This window comes from Rhineura floridana, chromosome 2 (assembly GCF_030035675.1).
Source record: "Rhineura floridana isolate rRhiFlo1 chromosome 2, rRhiFlo1.hap2, whole genome shotgun sequence".
Lineage (NCBI taxonomy): Eukaryota > Metazoa > Chordata > Lepidosauria > Squamata > Rhineuridae > Rhineura > Rhineura floridana.
Genome location: NC_084481.1, coordinates 165,253,958 through 165,270,148, shown reverse-complemented (window position 1 = coordinate 165,270,148; position 16,191 = coordinate 165,253,958). Strand labels below are relative to the sequence as shown.

The 16,191-nt window shown below is 42.9% G+C and overlaps 1 protein-coding gene across 5 annotated transcripts in view; it reads right to left on the bottom strand.

Moving 5' to 3' along the window:
• Positions 1-3,627: 3,627 nt before the first annotated feature.
• PAPLN (papilin, proteoglycan like sulfated glycoprotein) overlaps positions 3,628-16,191 on the bottom strand; it is an 84,914-nt gene continuing 72,350 nt past the window's right edge. For all 5 annotated transcript variants that reach the window (XM_061611239.1, XM_061611238.1, XM_061611237.1 and 2 more), the window contains 4 exons: positions 14,375-14,502; positions 9,853-9,961; positions 9,396-9,571; positions 3,628-7,967 (listed from right to left, as the gene is read on the bottom strand). In XM_061611239.1, the coding sequence (XP_061467223.1) occupies positions 7,819-7,967; positions 9,396-9,571; positions 9,853-9,961; positions 14,375-14,502 (562 nt within the window). In that variant the 3' untranslated portion in view covers positions 3,628-7,818. The remainder of the gene's footprint in view (positions 7,968-9,395; positions 9,572-9,852; positions 9,962-14,374; positions 14,503-16,191) is intronic.

Genomic DNA, 16,191 nt, shown 5'->3' with positions numbered 1-16,191 from the left:
TGTGGCTTTTTGAGTAAGTTTCCTTGTCCTTTTCCTACATTCTCTACATTTCTTTGAATTTGAATTTATTTGGTATATGCGTCATGTGGCAAACCCAATGCAGAATTCACTAATAGGCAAAAAACCTTGTGGTTTAAGAATGTACCTATAGCCCACAGATATTTCTATCAAACTTTAAAAAGCAGGGAAATTGGGCAGCTATAGTGAATGCACCAGGGGAGCAGGAGAGCTGACCTCCTCTCTGAGATATTTTACTGCCCTACAAGTTGGTCAAAATGCAAACACAATATGGGTTGGTCTTTCACAGTCCAATCCACTTCCTGTGTTTTTGCCTATTACTGAATTTCCCTGCTTTTTAATCCGGGAGGTAAGAAATGGGATCCTGTGGAAGCTTGCTGAGAATGGATTGATCATTTGCATGCTTATTGAGTTCAGTGGGATTTACTCCCCTGCAATCATGCTTAGAATAGGTGAATGACGACGGGATGGGGAGCGGAGCAGGAGGAAGAGGAGGAGGGAGGAAAGGCAATGCAGAGGGGAGGACTGGGATGGGAGCAGGCAGGAGGGGGAGGGGAGGAGAAGGACAGTTTTGATCATTTGCATATTTATTGACTTCAGTGCGATTTACTGCCGTGCAGTTATGCTTAGGATAGGTAAAACTGACCGGGGGTGGGTGGGAGGGAGGGCTGGAGTGGGCAGGGGAGGAGGAAGAAGGAAGAGGGGGGAGGAGGAAGGGAGAGGAGAGGGGAAGGAGGGGAAAAGGTCTGATCATTTGCATGCTTATCGAGTTCAATGGGATTTACTCCTATGCAATCATGGTTAGGATGGTCAGTTTTTCCTAAGGGGGAGGGGGCATATTGGAGGGGGGCAAAGGAAGAGGGAGGAGAGGGCAGGTTTGATCATCTGCATGCTTATAGAGTTTAATGGTATTTACTTCCATGCAATCATGCTTAAGATAGGTAAAACTGACCATGGGGAGGAGGAAGGGGAGGAGGAGGAGGAAGGGGAAGGAGGGGATGGAAGGATGTGGAGGGAGAGGAAAAGGAAGGGGGAGGGAATGGGCAAGTGGGAGGAGATAGGAGGGAGAAGGGAGGGTGTGTTTGATCTAGGGTTGCCAGGCTCAGGGCCTGATAATGATTCTGTATCTTTAAGAGAAGAGAAAATTCGTCCAAGTTCATGTTTTCTTGCAACACTGTAATGAGAAAAACCACAAGGTGAAATTCTCCCTTCCCCCTGCACAACTTTTAAAGATACAGAAGACTTCTTGGAGGCTGGGCCCGGCAACCCTAGTTTGATTATTTGCATACTTTTTGAGTTCAGTGAGATTTATTTCTGTGCAATCATGTTTGAAAATGGAAATGGACTGCCTTCAAGTCGACCGAACTTATGGTGACCCTTTGAATAGGGTTTTCATGGTAAATGGTATTGAGGTGGTTTTACCATTGCCTTCCTCTGAGGCTGAGAGGCAGTGACTGGCCCAAGGTCACCCAGTGAGCTTCATGGCTGTGTGGGGATTCGAACCCTGGTCTCCCAGGTCGTAGTCCAACACTGACCTGGGGGAGGGGGCAGATTGGGTGGGTGGGCACTGTGCAGAGTGGAAAACCCTTTCCTTTCCAAAAGGAAAACATTGTGAACAGTATCATTGCTTTTCAGCGTTTCCCTCACCTTTTTATTCTACAGCAGGCACATGTAGCCTCCCACTCAAATTTAAACCAAAGCTGTCCCTGGCCACATCCACACCAGGCCTTTATTTCATTTTGGACAGCCATGGCTTCTCTCAAAGAATCCTGGGAAGTATAGTTAGTGAAGGGTGCTGAGAGTTACTAGGAGATGCCCTGTTCCCCTCACAGACCTTCAATCAGAGTGGCTGACTGTTAAACCACTCTGCCCACTGGAGCTCTGCCAGTGGAACATGAGTCTCCTCTCAGACCCCTTCACAAACCACACTTCCCAGGATTGTCTGAGGGAAGCCATGACTGTCTTATGTGAAATCAAAGTCTGGTATGGGTGTGGCCCTCTGATTAGCCAAGCCCAGCAGCTGTGAGGCTTTTAGAACTCTGACAGTTGGTTCTTACTGAGCATGTCCCACGTTATCATAGGGTGCCAGCCAAACTTTCTTAAATTAATTAAAAATCAGCCAAGCATTTTTTTTAACTTTTAAACTGCAGAAGATGAAGGTCAGAGTATGGGGCAAGGTTAGTATTAGGATTACAGGTACTGTGAACATGGCTGATTTTTAATGAATTTCAAGAGATTATGAGAACTCTGAGAGAAAAAAGTCCAAAATGGCTCTGGGTTTCTCTCTCTCTCTTTTTAGACTTCTATTCTCTCTGACTGTTTTGTGTATCGCTATGAAAATTGAGTGTATTAAGCAAGCGTTTCTGAGTTCAGGACTATATGTTTTGTAAGGTTTTGTTTTGAAATGAGCTTATGGGAAGCATCAGAATGGCATGGGGGTATTTTCAATTTAACATTGCAGAATGTGAAAACTCCACATTGGCTATAGCATATAGCCACTCTTGTGGCTGTATAATACTTGGTAACGTGTATTTCTGTAAGAAATTGATTGCTTAAAAACAAGAACTCAGATTTTGGATGCTCACTTTGCCCTTATTTTACTTGGGAATTTTGAGTACTGTGAGCACCTGTTTGCTCTGTGGCTTTATCATTCATGTTCCTTCCATCCAAAAAGTGATCCAGTTGCAGTGGTAGAGCTCATGCTGCAGCATAAAAAGGATAGGGGATGGCCTGGGATAACTAATATTGCCCATTATTCAAGACTCTCACTGGAAAGTGATGCCATTTTGATTTTCCTAGGTTCCATAAAAGGCATGTTTCCCTATACTAACATATAATTACTTCAAATGTAAATAAATGCTTCATTATGTGTGAATTTAAAACATGCCATATCACCCCATGAACAAATCCATCCCACCTGTTTCTCTTAGTTATGACTTCTGAAAATATAAATGCACTCTCACAAAGCTGCAACCAACAGTATAATCTGATGTCATAAAAGCTTGCACAAATCTCTGAATACAGTAGGGCCCCACTCATACGGCGGGTTACATTCCGGACCCCCGCTGTAAAGTGGAACCCATTGAATAGAATGGCGCACGATGCATGAAAACCGCCGTAAAAGCGGAACAAGCGCCGTATGAGTGGGCTTTAGTCTAATTGAGACAGCTGTATTAGTGAATCGCTGTAAAGCGGGGCCCTACTGTAGTTGGCTTCTCCTTGAGATCAATAGGCAAGGACTTCCATAAGATACTTTTGCAACTTCATACAATAGACAGTTACTAACTGCACACAAATCCAGATATTTTGAGGTTGCAGTTCTGTGATAGGAATGTTGCTGTAGCAGTCGGTGCATTACACTCTGCACCTAAGGGAAAAGGGGGGTTTCTCAAAGTGCACTAATTGTTATGTGAAATGAGGCTGCACATGCAATGGTTACCTTTTGATTACTGTTAAGTAATTAGTGAAGGAGAACACAACTCCCTCCCCAGCATTTAGGACCATATTACTGAAAGTGATTCCCTCAGCTCTGCTTCCCTGCTGTTCAAATCCAGTGCTAGAGTGCTCCTTTCAGCACTAATGTAAAAATAATAAAAAGAGCAAGACTACATGTTCTGCCATTTCAGGAACTCTTGTCATCATTTAATAAAGCAGTAATACAGAGCTAAATGCTTTTCTGCTGTGAAAAGCCAGACCAGGAATGACCACCTCTCCCTATTTTAAAGCTCAAAATACAGCATGGTTGTATCTGCATCTCCATTATGGTGGGGATGGAGTATCCGTGCTACTACCAGTTGATTGGGGTTTGTGTCTTTCCCGAGAAATGCATATTCCTTTTTTCAGGCCTATAAAATTCATGTTACTTGTATTATTGTTTTTTGTAGATTAAATATAATGTTTTGTTTGCTTTTTATACAGAAATCTTTGAGCGTACCTTACCTCTTCCATGGAAAACAAATTCTGAATAAAAGCTATCCTCATGTTCTTGTTCCCTGGCTATCTTTGCTAGAGTTAAGAAGAGCCAACTGGATCAGGCCAGTGGCCCATCTAGTCCAACATCCTGTTCTCACATTGGCCAACCAGATGCCCATGGGAAGCTTCTAAGCAGGACCTGAGCGCAAGAGCACTCTCCCCTCTTGTGGCTTCCGGCAACTGGTTTTCAGAAGCAACTGCCTCTGATTATGGTGAAAGAGTACTGCCATAATGGCTGGTAGCCATTGTTTGTCTTATCCTCTATGAATTTGTCTTATCTTCTTTTAAAGCCATCCAAGTTGGTGGCCATCCCTGCCTCTTGTGGGAGCCTTGTGTGGGAGTTAAACACTGAATCCACATGCACCTTCCTTTTACAGTTGGGGGAAAAACCTTGTGTCATAGTTGTTTCTGTAGGATCTAGCGATTCAGTGGCAGACAATAAGCACTGATCATATTGTTTCTGCCATCTAAATATTGCCCATGATTAATGCAGCTGTATGTTGTGTGAAGACAGTGCTTTTTTAGAGAGCCAATTGATACATGTTATCAACATTCGTAAGTTGGATGATCAGAACGAATGAGGACTACAAACACTGACACCAGGGATAAAACTCCCAATGCATTTTTCTTTCACTCTTCTACACTGGCTGATGATAGTAAGGTTCTTCTGTCTCAGCCTTGGATGTTTGAAAATAAGGAAACTGTATGATAAAAATGAGACTTGCAACAAAAACTTGGAGTGTGGAACACTCTTGTTCAGTGTTTTAGATTTCAATTGTATACCCATTTTCCTGGGAGCAAGAAATGAATGGGTTTTGCTCCTGAGTAGACATGTATAGGATTGTGCTGAGTAGACATGTATAGGATTGTGCTATCAGCTCTGCTCTCCTTCAGATTATTTCATTCTATTATTCCTTTCTCTTGCACGTGTGTATGTACACACACACCCCTAATCGTTCGGCATTCAGTGGCTGCTAAGTTTGCTCAATCCTCATTGGGCTACCTTGGTGGGTTTTCTATTAATTTTTTAAAAAAAGATTCTTGTTCTTGTGCTTACCACTTAGAGCATGCCAATATCTCCCTCTTGTGCAAGGATGGTAGTTTTTAGTTTACATAAGGACTTACCACTGCAGAGTTGTGATTGCTGTTAGTACATTAGAGTGTGATGATGATTCTTACAATTGGATCATTTTACAGATGCTGCTCATTCCAGTGTTTCTGAAATTAGTTGTCCAGGCATCTTGGAAAGAGAAGCTACTTGTGTAGTTAATCTAACCCTAACCCCAAACAAAGCTTCTGTACAGTGTCTGTTGCGGCACTAAATACTACTTGTACTAAAATGCTGTTGTATTAAAAACATCTCGGCAAAACTTGGTGATGCTTCAGTAGTTTTCCTGCAAGTTGCTCCATGGAGTAACATACTGCAGATATGGCAGTACGGGTTTACCTATAATCTGGGAAGAACCAGTTGACTGTTATGTGTGAGAAGTTCTGCGCATAAACCTTTTTATACTAAAAGAGCATGCTTCTGGTGCTTGGCTGAGTGAGATCTTTATGCAGTTGGTCATAAATTAATATAGTGATCCTAGAATTGTGACCTACTCTTTTCAAGAGCAAGTGATGGTGATGTTGCAGGAAGGATTGAAACAATTCCTTCATGAAAGCACTGGATGAAGGAAATCAGACATTGTATCATCCAAGATGCTGCTATTCAGGGTGAGTACTTATCTTCAGAATGCAATGGATAAAATGTGGAAGTTGTTAATTATGTGAGTGCCTCATAGAAGATGTTGGTAACCTATTATACTTCCCATGCAGAGCACTCCTTAGTGGAAAATTTTCATGTAGCCTGCCTGAAATAGCAGTTATATGACACATGCATAAACCTAGCAAGGCTGCCTTTTTCCTCTTTCTCTTCAGTTCAGTACAGCTTCATCAGTACTGTTCATCAGAATTGTAAGCTAAAAGTCATCCATTTGCAGTTCTCTGCCTTCTTGTGGCACCACTGGGCAACACTCAACTGCAGCTAAGTGGCTAAATGATTGGTATCAGACGAGTTTTAAAAACCTCTGGGTCTGATTGCTATACTAGGCAATGATTGCACCTAACTCCCTTCAAATCTACTCATTGCAGATGTACATGGCTCAGGTGGAACCTGATCTGCAGTTAGCCTGGTACAGCTTGCTGCTGGATGTCTCCAACTGAGATCCCAGGCCCGGCTAGCCCAGCCATGATACCAGACAAGGTGAGCATGTGGGATGGGTATGGGGAGCGTTCTTCATACTTAGAGCTTTTTACCAGATTGACTTCTATTATTTTATCCCTTTCCCTTATCCCTGGAGACATCTGGTGAGCTTATAATTATTACCAACCAGCTGTCCACTTGAATAACATCATGGTAGGCAGGCAAATTCATGATGCGTTATACAGACCTGCCAAATGATCTATAATTAAAAGAAGATGGACGGGCCATTGGAGGGCTGGTCATCCCCCACTAACTTGAAAACGAGACCAGGGTGACCCGGTGGTATAAAATAGCCTGCGATCACCAAGGATTTTTTTGGTGGACTGTTGCACTGTAGACCACTGTGCGTGCTTGCCGACTATTGAAATAACATTAAACTAATGTAAATAGACCTGATAGTAGTGGACTGCACCTTGTGGCAATAATCATCTATGGAAAAAGTGTACATTCAACTGGTGCTTCCTGAAAGGAATGTTATCTATGCATGTTTTTTCAACAATTAAAGTTCAACTAGGTAGGAATAATTTCTTCTGTGATTAAGAACTACATAACTTCTCATTCCTTCCACAAAGCATGTTTATAGTAGCAAGTTCTAGAGATCAGTAAAGTTGACTGCTTGTGGCATTTCTTGTAATCAGTGGTCAACCTTAGATGTTACATATAAAGCATAGGTGTTACCATCCAAGAGCAATTGAGAAAATAAAGTGGCAGGCCTTGGCCTAGATATTTTGAAGTGTCAACTTCCTACTAGCCATACATAGGAGATACCAGTATTGATATGCATGAGGAATCCCAGAACATCCTATTTTTTTCTTTGGGAATCTTCTAGTGCATCCCCATGCATATTTAACTTGAAGTCCTCCTATGTTCAGATGGGGTTACTGCCAGGAAGGTGGCCACAGAATTGCAGCTTTACTGTCTTTAGGATATCAGAAGTGCAAGGCCCTATCCAAGTTCCTATGCAGTTTTTCTTCTTCAGCAACCTCTGTCCTTTGCAGCTCTGACTAAGTCTAAACACTGTTTGCAAGCTGCCAAGACCTCTTTGTTATTGCTGTTTGTATCTGTTGTCAAACAAATCCACTTGATCTTCTGGCAACTCTTGAAAGCTGGAAAGCAGTAAGTGATTGTAGGACACTTGAGATAACCATATAGGAAAGATTTAAGGTTAGCCTGCCAACTTTCCACAAATGTGGGCAGCAATTTTTCTTCTGTAAAGGAAAGAGCTGAATGGCTTTCGTTAATTTTTGTGTTTTAGTTTACTTTAAAGGTGAATGCTGCTTGTTATCAGTGATCATTCTGAAGGTATCTTTCTTCCTAGCTTTTTTGATTCTTACCCATATTGCTTGTTAATCCATGTTAGAGAAATGATCTCTTGTTATTTCCTATTATGAGCAGGTCAGCCATCTGTTAGATAATTGGGTGTTTGTGTTGCAAAATATCAGATAGCTTAGGAAGGTAGCAATTTGGCTACCGCCAACTGTTCTATCCAGTTCCCAGCGAGTGTGCTTAAGTAAGCAAATTTGAGATTTCTCAATTATAAGCTTCCTTTTTCTGGGGAAGGATCACGTTAGGGGCAATGGGGTTCAGCCCTGGTGGCGAGAACAGCTGGCACAGCAGAAGCTAGAGTAATACTCATTATTACAGAGCTGGGCCTGTAAAATCAGGTCACAGTTGGCAAGGTGTGGTTGGTCAACACATTCCCTGCTTGGGTCCACAGGCAGACGGGAAGATACTGCAAGAGAAAGAAGACAGAGGTTAAAGGATTTGAACACACAGTTAGCAGACATGTTTCACATAAGCATCTAATACCGGGGTTCCCAACCATGATGCTCAGAAATGGTTTTATTGGTGCCCACAGGCAGGTGTCCCAGACTGAGCTTTTGTTTAAAAATACAACAGTAAGTCACTAGCCTTTCTAGAAAGTTAGTTATGAAGCAAAATGTGCAGGCACCTTTCTAAGCAATTTCTGTGAAATGAGGCAGCCTGGCTTCTCCCACCTGTCAGTGTTTTTAGGTAATGAGGACCAAGTCAGAGCTGTGAGTGATCAGTGAGCTGTTTGGACAGCAGGCAATAGGAATCCCTGGGGTCCTAAAGAGCTCCTATTTCCTTCTCTCTTTTAGTGTACTTTGCATGTTTCTGACTGTTTTTCGAGTAGTCCTTGGAATCTCTGTAGTTTGCCCTTCCCTTTTTTCTTAGCAATCAGATGCATCTCTTCTGTAGTGGGTTTGTCTGAGATTAGTTATTGTCTAGAAGTTGTTCTCTGCAAATACTACTAAAATGTGCAGGTGGATGTTAAAGAATCCACTCCCCAAATGGCAAATACAAAATGTGAAAACTTTGCAAAGAGGTTTAGGCATATATCCTGCTGGGTGGGACCTGACGTCCAGGTACTCAGTAAGAATTCATGTGTAGTCAACTTGCAGTACAATGTTATACATCTCTATTTCAGAAATAGGTTTTTGTGGTTAATGGGGCTTACGCCCAGGTAAGTGGGTATAGGATGGCAGCCTATGCTTTGGTTTAGGATTGGCATTGGGGAAAACACGGCTCTTGTGCCTTCAACAGCTGTATCTCCACAATAAAGATCAGCAGGACATAGGTGACCTCCCATGATGGTGGGGGAGGGGTGTGGAAAATCAGCACTAACTATGTGCTCCCTAATTTTATGTTAGACCAAGCCTCGCACAGCAGCTGTTCTGAATCTCACCCGCATGGTAGCCATTCTCTGACTGGTGTCCTTAGCACTCTCTCAAAATTCAAAATGTGCCCTCTGATCCAAAAGTGTTGGCAACCCCTGATCTAAAACTGAGATGAATTTACTTTCTGCAGTGTAGGCTGGAGTATATTTTGTATGCTGCACCTAGAACAAAGATGTCGTACGAAATCCATGTCTGGGGAGACATTCAAAGGCAGAAATTACAATTAATTTCTGTTTGCTGAAAGGCATTGATTGAGCATGAGAGATCAGTTGCCATTTTTATTGAGGAACTATCCCGTAGTTGGTATATAAGCGTTTCAATCAGAATCACAAAGCAGTTGCTACCTACAGTAAGGAATGTTTTAGCTTAGCATAGCCAGCATATGTTCATAGTGTTCAGGATGGAATCCTAAAACTGTGGAGCTGAGAAGCTTAGCTAGAAATACAGTAAAGCACACCTACCTTCTGGCCTCTTCCTGATCAGTTTCAGCTCTGTACTGGCACTGACGGAATTACTGCCACTGTAGGCATTGCAAGTGTAGGACCCCTCATCGCCTATCTGAACATTATTTATAAACAGGCTTCCATCTTGGGACATCTGCGTATGATGGCCATCAGCTCTCACTGGCACCCCATTCCTGAGCAGAAAGAAATTATTTTGTTTGGCACTTTGCATAAGAGAGAGAGAGACTTCTCACCCACTGTATCCCCCAGTGGAAGGAAATGAAGTATACAAACTATTTAATAAGCCCACAGTAACTGATCCTTTTAAGGAACACATTATCATAAACTGGGTTGGGCTTGAAGGGTAAAGTAAACCTGGGTTCACAGGTTTTTGCTTGCCAGCTGCCTAATATTTCACTAGAATCTAAGGAAAAGGAAGGAAAAGAAATTCTGCAGGTCATTTTTTCCTCTTTACCTTGACCATCTTATGTTCACATTGTCGCCTCTCACAACACATTGAAGCTGAGCATTCTCCCCCACTGACACAGAGAGGCTGGGCAACAGGCCAGTGATTCTCAGCTCTCCTGAGGAGGAAAAGGGTATTGTCAATCCCAGGAAGATTCTACACAGGGGGCCAAGCCAAATCCTTCAGAAATTATGCTCTGAATACCCAGCTCTGAATACCCAGCTCTGACTAACTACCCAAAGCCCTGCTGGCTTGCATGAACTTGGCCTCTCTAGCTGGACACTAGCCTACTGTAAAGTGTGGGAAAGAAATCTCAACACTATTTTCCACAATAGGGTCCTTTGTCCAGAAACCTTATGATGTAACCATCAACCTATAGTTAAATGCCTGTCTCTTCAAGGCCATTCTTTAGCAGCCAAATATGAACTCTAGGCTTAGCAATAAAAAAATTGCACTTCATTTGGTCACAGGAGTAGTTAACTGTTCCCAGAGTCCTGCAGAGTTGCAAACTTAAACCAGTTTGAAACTTGAAACTGATTTAGCTGCCATAGTTCCCTCCCCCCCCCACAAAACACCTGTATGAATTTTGTGTGTTGCTCAGTTGTCTTCTAATTTGAGAGACCCTAAACCATTAAACCGGGAGGAGGGTTGCTTTTGTACTGTGGTCATGGTTGTGGCCTCATATGTGGTAGGAACATTGACCAACAGTCTGACTCTGTAAAAGGCAGTTTCTATCTAGCTCACTCTTGTCTAGGCCAAGAGTCACTAACCTTTTAGAGTCCATGGGCACATTTGGAATTTTGACAGTATACTATGGGCACCAGCCCCTCTGGTTGCCTCTCTTCTCTCCACTTCTGGGTCAATCTCCCCTCCCTCCATAGACAAACCAAAAGCCCTCTATCGCTATCTGTTTTTTTGGGGGGTCTGGGAAAAGGTTTAAGTCAGTAGAATTAAAACTGTTTAAATATGTGCAATTTCACATGGGATCCCTCCCAAAAAGTCATCACATTGAAACTTACAGTAGTAACCTGTATAGTAAAAATTGCATATCTGGTGGTTGCCAGTACCCCAAAAACATTGATTCCAAGGCATGGATCCTCATGAGTTTTTATGATTCTTGCATAGCATGACAACACAGAGGTGGCCAATGTTTTGATTATGGTTTGGAGGGGATTCCCTTGTAAAAATCACAAGAATCCATAAGGATCTGTGCCTCTCCTCCATGTTTTTGTACTATGGCAGTGCTGGAAAGCACTGGATCTGTGTTTTTTATGGTTCTGTCAATTGAGATAGCTATGATCTGTATTTAAACCGGTGAGATGATAATGCAATTTCAAGAGGATCAGATTTACTGGATCCAACTTGAGTGTTTGTGCAGGTGTCTTCTCTCACAGCCTGGTACTTCATTCTCTCCTAGTTCCTGTGGCACCCCCTTTCTCCCCCTCCCTAGTTGCTTTGTATTCTTTCTTTCAGATGATTCTTCTTTCCCTTCTACTTTTTCAGTCAACCTGCCTTCAGTTCAGCTGCCCAGGTACTGAACTGAACCTTCAAAAGCACATAGTGCTGAAAGAGAAAGTGAGAATGTAGCTTTTCCAACTTCCTTTTTCAGCTTTATGTCCTATTTTGGGGGTTGGAGGAGAAAGGCGATCACCTTTGCCTCCTCGTGATGGAGGCAGTGTGCAAGGGGGGGATGCTCAGAGGCTTTGCAGGCACCAGGGGAATCATTGTCACATTTATAGAATCATAGAATAGTAGAGTTGGAAGGGGCCTATGAGGCCATCGAGTCCACACCCCTGCTCAATGCAGGAATCCAAATCAAAGCATTCCCAACAGATGGCTGTCCAGCTGCCTCTTGAATGCCTCCAGTATCAGAGAGCCCACTGCCTTGTTAGGTAATTGGTTCCATTGTTGTATGGCTCTAACAGTTAGGAAGTTTTTTCTGATGTCCAGTCGAAATCTGGCTTCCTGCAGTCAGCCCATTATTCCATGTCCTGCACTCTGGGATGATTGAGAAGAGATCCCGGCCCTCCTCTATGTGACAACCTTTCATTTACTTGAAGAGTGCTATCATATCTCCCTTCAGTCTTCTCTTTTCCAGGCCAAACATGCTCAGTTCTTTCAGTCTCTCCTCATAGGGCTTGGTTTCTAATCCCCTGATCATCCTTGTTGCCCTCCTCTTAGCTATGCCCCCTTATTTTGTATCATCTGCAAATTTGATAAGCATGCTCTGTACCTCCTCATCCAAGTCATTAATAAAAATGTTGAAGAGCACTGGGCCCAGGACCAAGCCCTGTGCTACCCCACTCTTTACTTCCACCCAGTTTGAGAAGGAACCATTGATAAGCACTCTTTGAGTATGATTCCGGAGCCAGCTGTGGATCCACCTGATAGTTGTTCCATCCAGCCCACATTTAGCTAGCTTGCTAATCAGAATATCATGGGGCACTTTGCCAAAAGCTTTGCTGAAGTAGAGATATATTATGTCCACAGCATTCCCACAGTCTGCAAGGGAGGTTACCAGATCAAAAAATGAGATAAGATTAGTTTGGCAGGATTTGTTCTTCATACATCTGTGTTGGCTCCTAGTAATCACTGCATTGTTTTCAAGGTGCTTACAGACTGACTGCTTTATAATTTGCTCCAGAGTTTTTCCAGGGATTGATGTTAGGCTGACTGGTCTATAGTTCCCCAGTTCCTTCTTGTTGCCCTTTTTGAAGATAGGAACAACATTAGCTCTCCTCCAGTCATCTGGCACTTCACCAGTCCTCCACGATTTCGCAAAGATAATAGACAGCAGTTCTGAGAGTTCTTCAGCCAGTTCCTTCAATACTCTAGGATGCAGTTTATTGGGCTCTGCCGATTTGAACTCATTCAAAGTGATTAGGTATTCCTTGACCATTTCTCTGTCAGGGTCAAGCTCCAATCCTGCCCCTTCTACTTCATGTTTCCTGGGAGGGTCATAGACCCTTTTTTGGGAGAAGACTGAGCCAAAGTAGGAATTGAGCACTTCTGCCTTTTCTTTGTCTTCTCTTACCATTCTGCCTTCCTCATTGAGTAGCTGTGCCACCATTTCTTTTCTCTGTCTTTTACTATGGACATACCTGAAGAAAGCTTTTTTGTTGCTTTTAGCATCTCTCGCTAACCTCAGCTCATTCTCAGCTTTAGCCTTCATGACACCATCCCTGCAATTCCATGATACCTGTCTGTACTCTGCCTTTGTGGCCTGGCCTTCTTTCCACTTCCTGTATGTGTCCTTTTTTTGTTTTCAGGTCATCTCTAAGCTTTTTGTGAAGCCACATTGGCTTCTTCTGCTGTTCCCCCCCTTTTTTCCTTGTTGGAATTGCTTGCCATTGTGTTTTTAGAATTTCCTTTTTTAGAAACTCCCACCCATCTTGGACTCCTTTTCTCATTAGGGTCTCTTGCCATGGAACCATATTTACAATTGTTCTGAGTTTATTGAAATCAGCTTTCCTGAAGTCCAGGGTGCACATATGGCTACTCTCAGCTTTTGCTTCTGTTAAAATCAAGAATTCAAGTATGATGTGGTCACTTTCCCCCAGAGTCCCCATAACTGCCATAACTAAATTGGTGATTTAAGGTCTACGCTAACTCCAGCTCAAGATGCATGCGCTATTTAATGATGATGCTGCGTTTGGCTGCTTATGTGTATGAGACAAAAGGTGCCTCCAGACTGTCAGTATTTTGCAGGCGTGATTCAATCACGGACCAGAACTTCAGGTATGCATATTAAAAGTGGATTAAAGAGCTCTGTTTCCCTAGCACAAAAAATCCACATAATTTTTTTTTTACTTATGTCAGTTTAGAAAGTGACAGGGAAATGCACTGAAAAGTGTAGGATGAATGAATGAATAACACAGAGACATGTAAATATTCCTCAAGCAAATCAGGATGGATGCTCATTGTTGAATCACTGTCCTGCAAACAAGTCAGAACAAATTCTCAATAAAGACTAGATACAATTTAACCTCCACTTAAGGTTTGTGTAAGCAAATCAGGATGAATGTTCAAATAAGTATCTGGAGCAGAACTTGGAAAAGTTACTTTTTTGAACTACAACTCCCATCAGCCCCAGCCAGCATGGCCACTAGATTGGCTGATGGGAGTTGTAGTTCAAAAAAGTAACTTTTCCAAGCTCTGATCTGGAGGGGCCCAAACTCAGCTTCATCATTATTAACACCAAGTACTAATAATCATGCAGGTGGCTGCTTGAAACAGAACCATGTGAGGACTACTCTGTGTAAGTGGCTCAGGTGTTGTGATTTAAAACACACATACACACACACACCACTGCAACCCTCTCTCATTTTCTATTTCGGATGACCTAAATACACAACTAGCTCCCACTTGAGATTGGTTGTAAGTGTAAATTAGCTCTTGGCAATGTTCATTGGCCTGATGCTTGATTTAACAGCAGCAACAAAAATGAAGCATCTCTATTTTCTTCTCACACAAGTTCACTAGCATTCCCTTGATAACAAAACAAAACCTACTACCCTCCTCTTTTTAGTACCTCTAGCTATGATCTGGATTCTTCTCTGATCCTGGTCCTGACCATTGGAAGCAATGCAGGTAAAGAAGCCAGCATCTTCAGGAGCAAGACGGCCGATAACCAAAGCACCATCTGACTGCTGCCTGTGCCTAGAAAGCAGGAGAACAATAATTACTATGAGTCTTCATGAGAAGAGATTATTAAAAGCATTTTATATGGTTCATGCCTTGTACTGATAACTTCTTTGAGAAGTTAAATGGTTCAAAATGTAGTCTGAATTCAGTTGTCCTTACTGTGCCTCCAGATCTCTCACAACTTTTTTATGGCCTCTGTGGTACAGCTGTCAGCCCTGTCCGACTGCTGCAAAGCCCATAGCAACAAAAGAGCACCAGTCTATTTTTAAGCTCATCCTTTTGAACAGCCTATACAATGCACGTGGGCTTCACCTCCTTTGCTGGCAATTATTAGGTAATGACTTAACCAAAATTGGTGGTTGTGACAACTGGAGATTTCATATTTTTAAGTGGTCACAACAGGTTATAAGTGAATCATTTTAGTGAATTTTGTAATGAATTTGTTTAACCAGAATAAGGACCACGCAAGCCACTAAAAGTGTGTGGGTTGGTGCATGTGTATCTGTGTGGGTAAGTGGAACAGGCCAGTACAACATAAGGGCAGCCTCCAGGAGGCTTCTCCTTCCCCAGCCAGCACCACAGGGTACGAAGGAGCATCTTGCCCTGAAGGGAGGGGGAGGAAGGAGACAGAAAAGCATGGAGAGCTGCCCACCACCTAGTTACCAGTGATCCAGCTGAGGTGGCCTCTCCTCCCCCCAACCACTACCACCAGGTTAAGGATCATCTTGTCCCGAGGCCAGGAGAGATCTACCTTTCAAAATGTTTGCTCCCCTGTAGCATGTCTTGGCTGTTTATAGTTTCAATAGAGACTTGTTTGCCTGAAAAGCAATGTATAAATAAGACTGCAGCTCTCCCCATCTGCTTTGCAGCCTTTTTTATACCTTTGTAGTAACATATAAAGAGCGCCGAAGCCCATCAAAAATAGAAGTGGCAGTAGTATGCCTGCATCACTACATCTCTGTTGCTCCACCTCTCTCTGGATTTGGAACCAGTAGCGTAGAGGCAAATTCAGAAGTGCAGGGTCCCTTCACAGCCATGCCCGCACAACTCACTGTCTTTTCTACAATTACAGAATTATAGAACCAGAATAAAACTGCTGTGTGCATCCTCCATTTTCTCTATCTGGAGGCTAAACATTGCCAGAACAGTTTTGATTTTAAGAATTATGAAATTAAACCAAGTGAAGGACTAGGATTTGGGAGACCAAGGTACTTTGCCATGAAGCTCACTTCTCACTTATGCAAGGAGCCAATCAGCATGAAAGGGGATGTGTGTTAGCTACTGAGAAGAGTCTTCTCAGTGACTAATGTACCTCCTTTCATTCTGATTGGCTCCAATCAGTATGAAGGGACAAGGAACCTCATTAGCCAAGTGTGAAGGCTCTTCTCAGTAGCTAACCTGCTCCCCTTTTATGCCAATTGACTCATACATAGGGACCCTGCTCCTGAAAAAGTAAGGAGTCTACAACCGCCCATGACCCCAGACAACTTCACCCATTTGGTACCATGCTGTACCACTTACTTTTATCAGAAACTCCTGCGTTGGTGTGAAGTGTATTGTTGATGCTGAATTGAGCAAGGATTGAGGTGGGCAGAAACAGCAAACAGACTGAAGAAAAGGAGGGCAGTGAGAGTTGGAAATACAGAGACCTAGGGATGGAGGATGAGAAGTGGGGATAATACAGGTGCAGATGTAGAGAGTCCT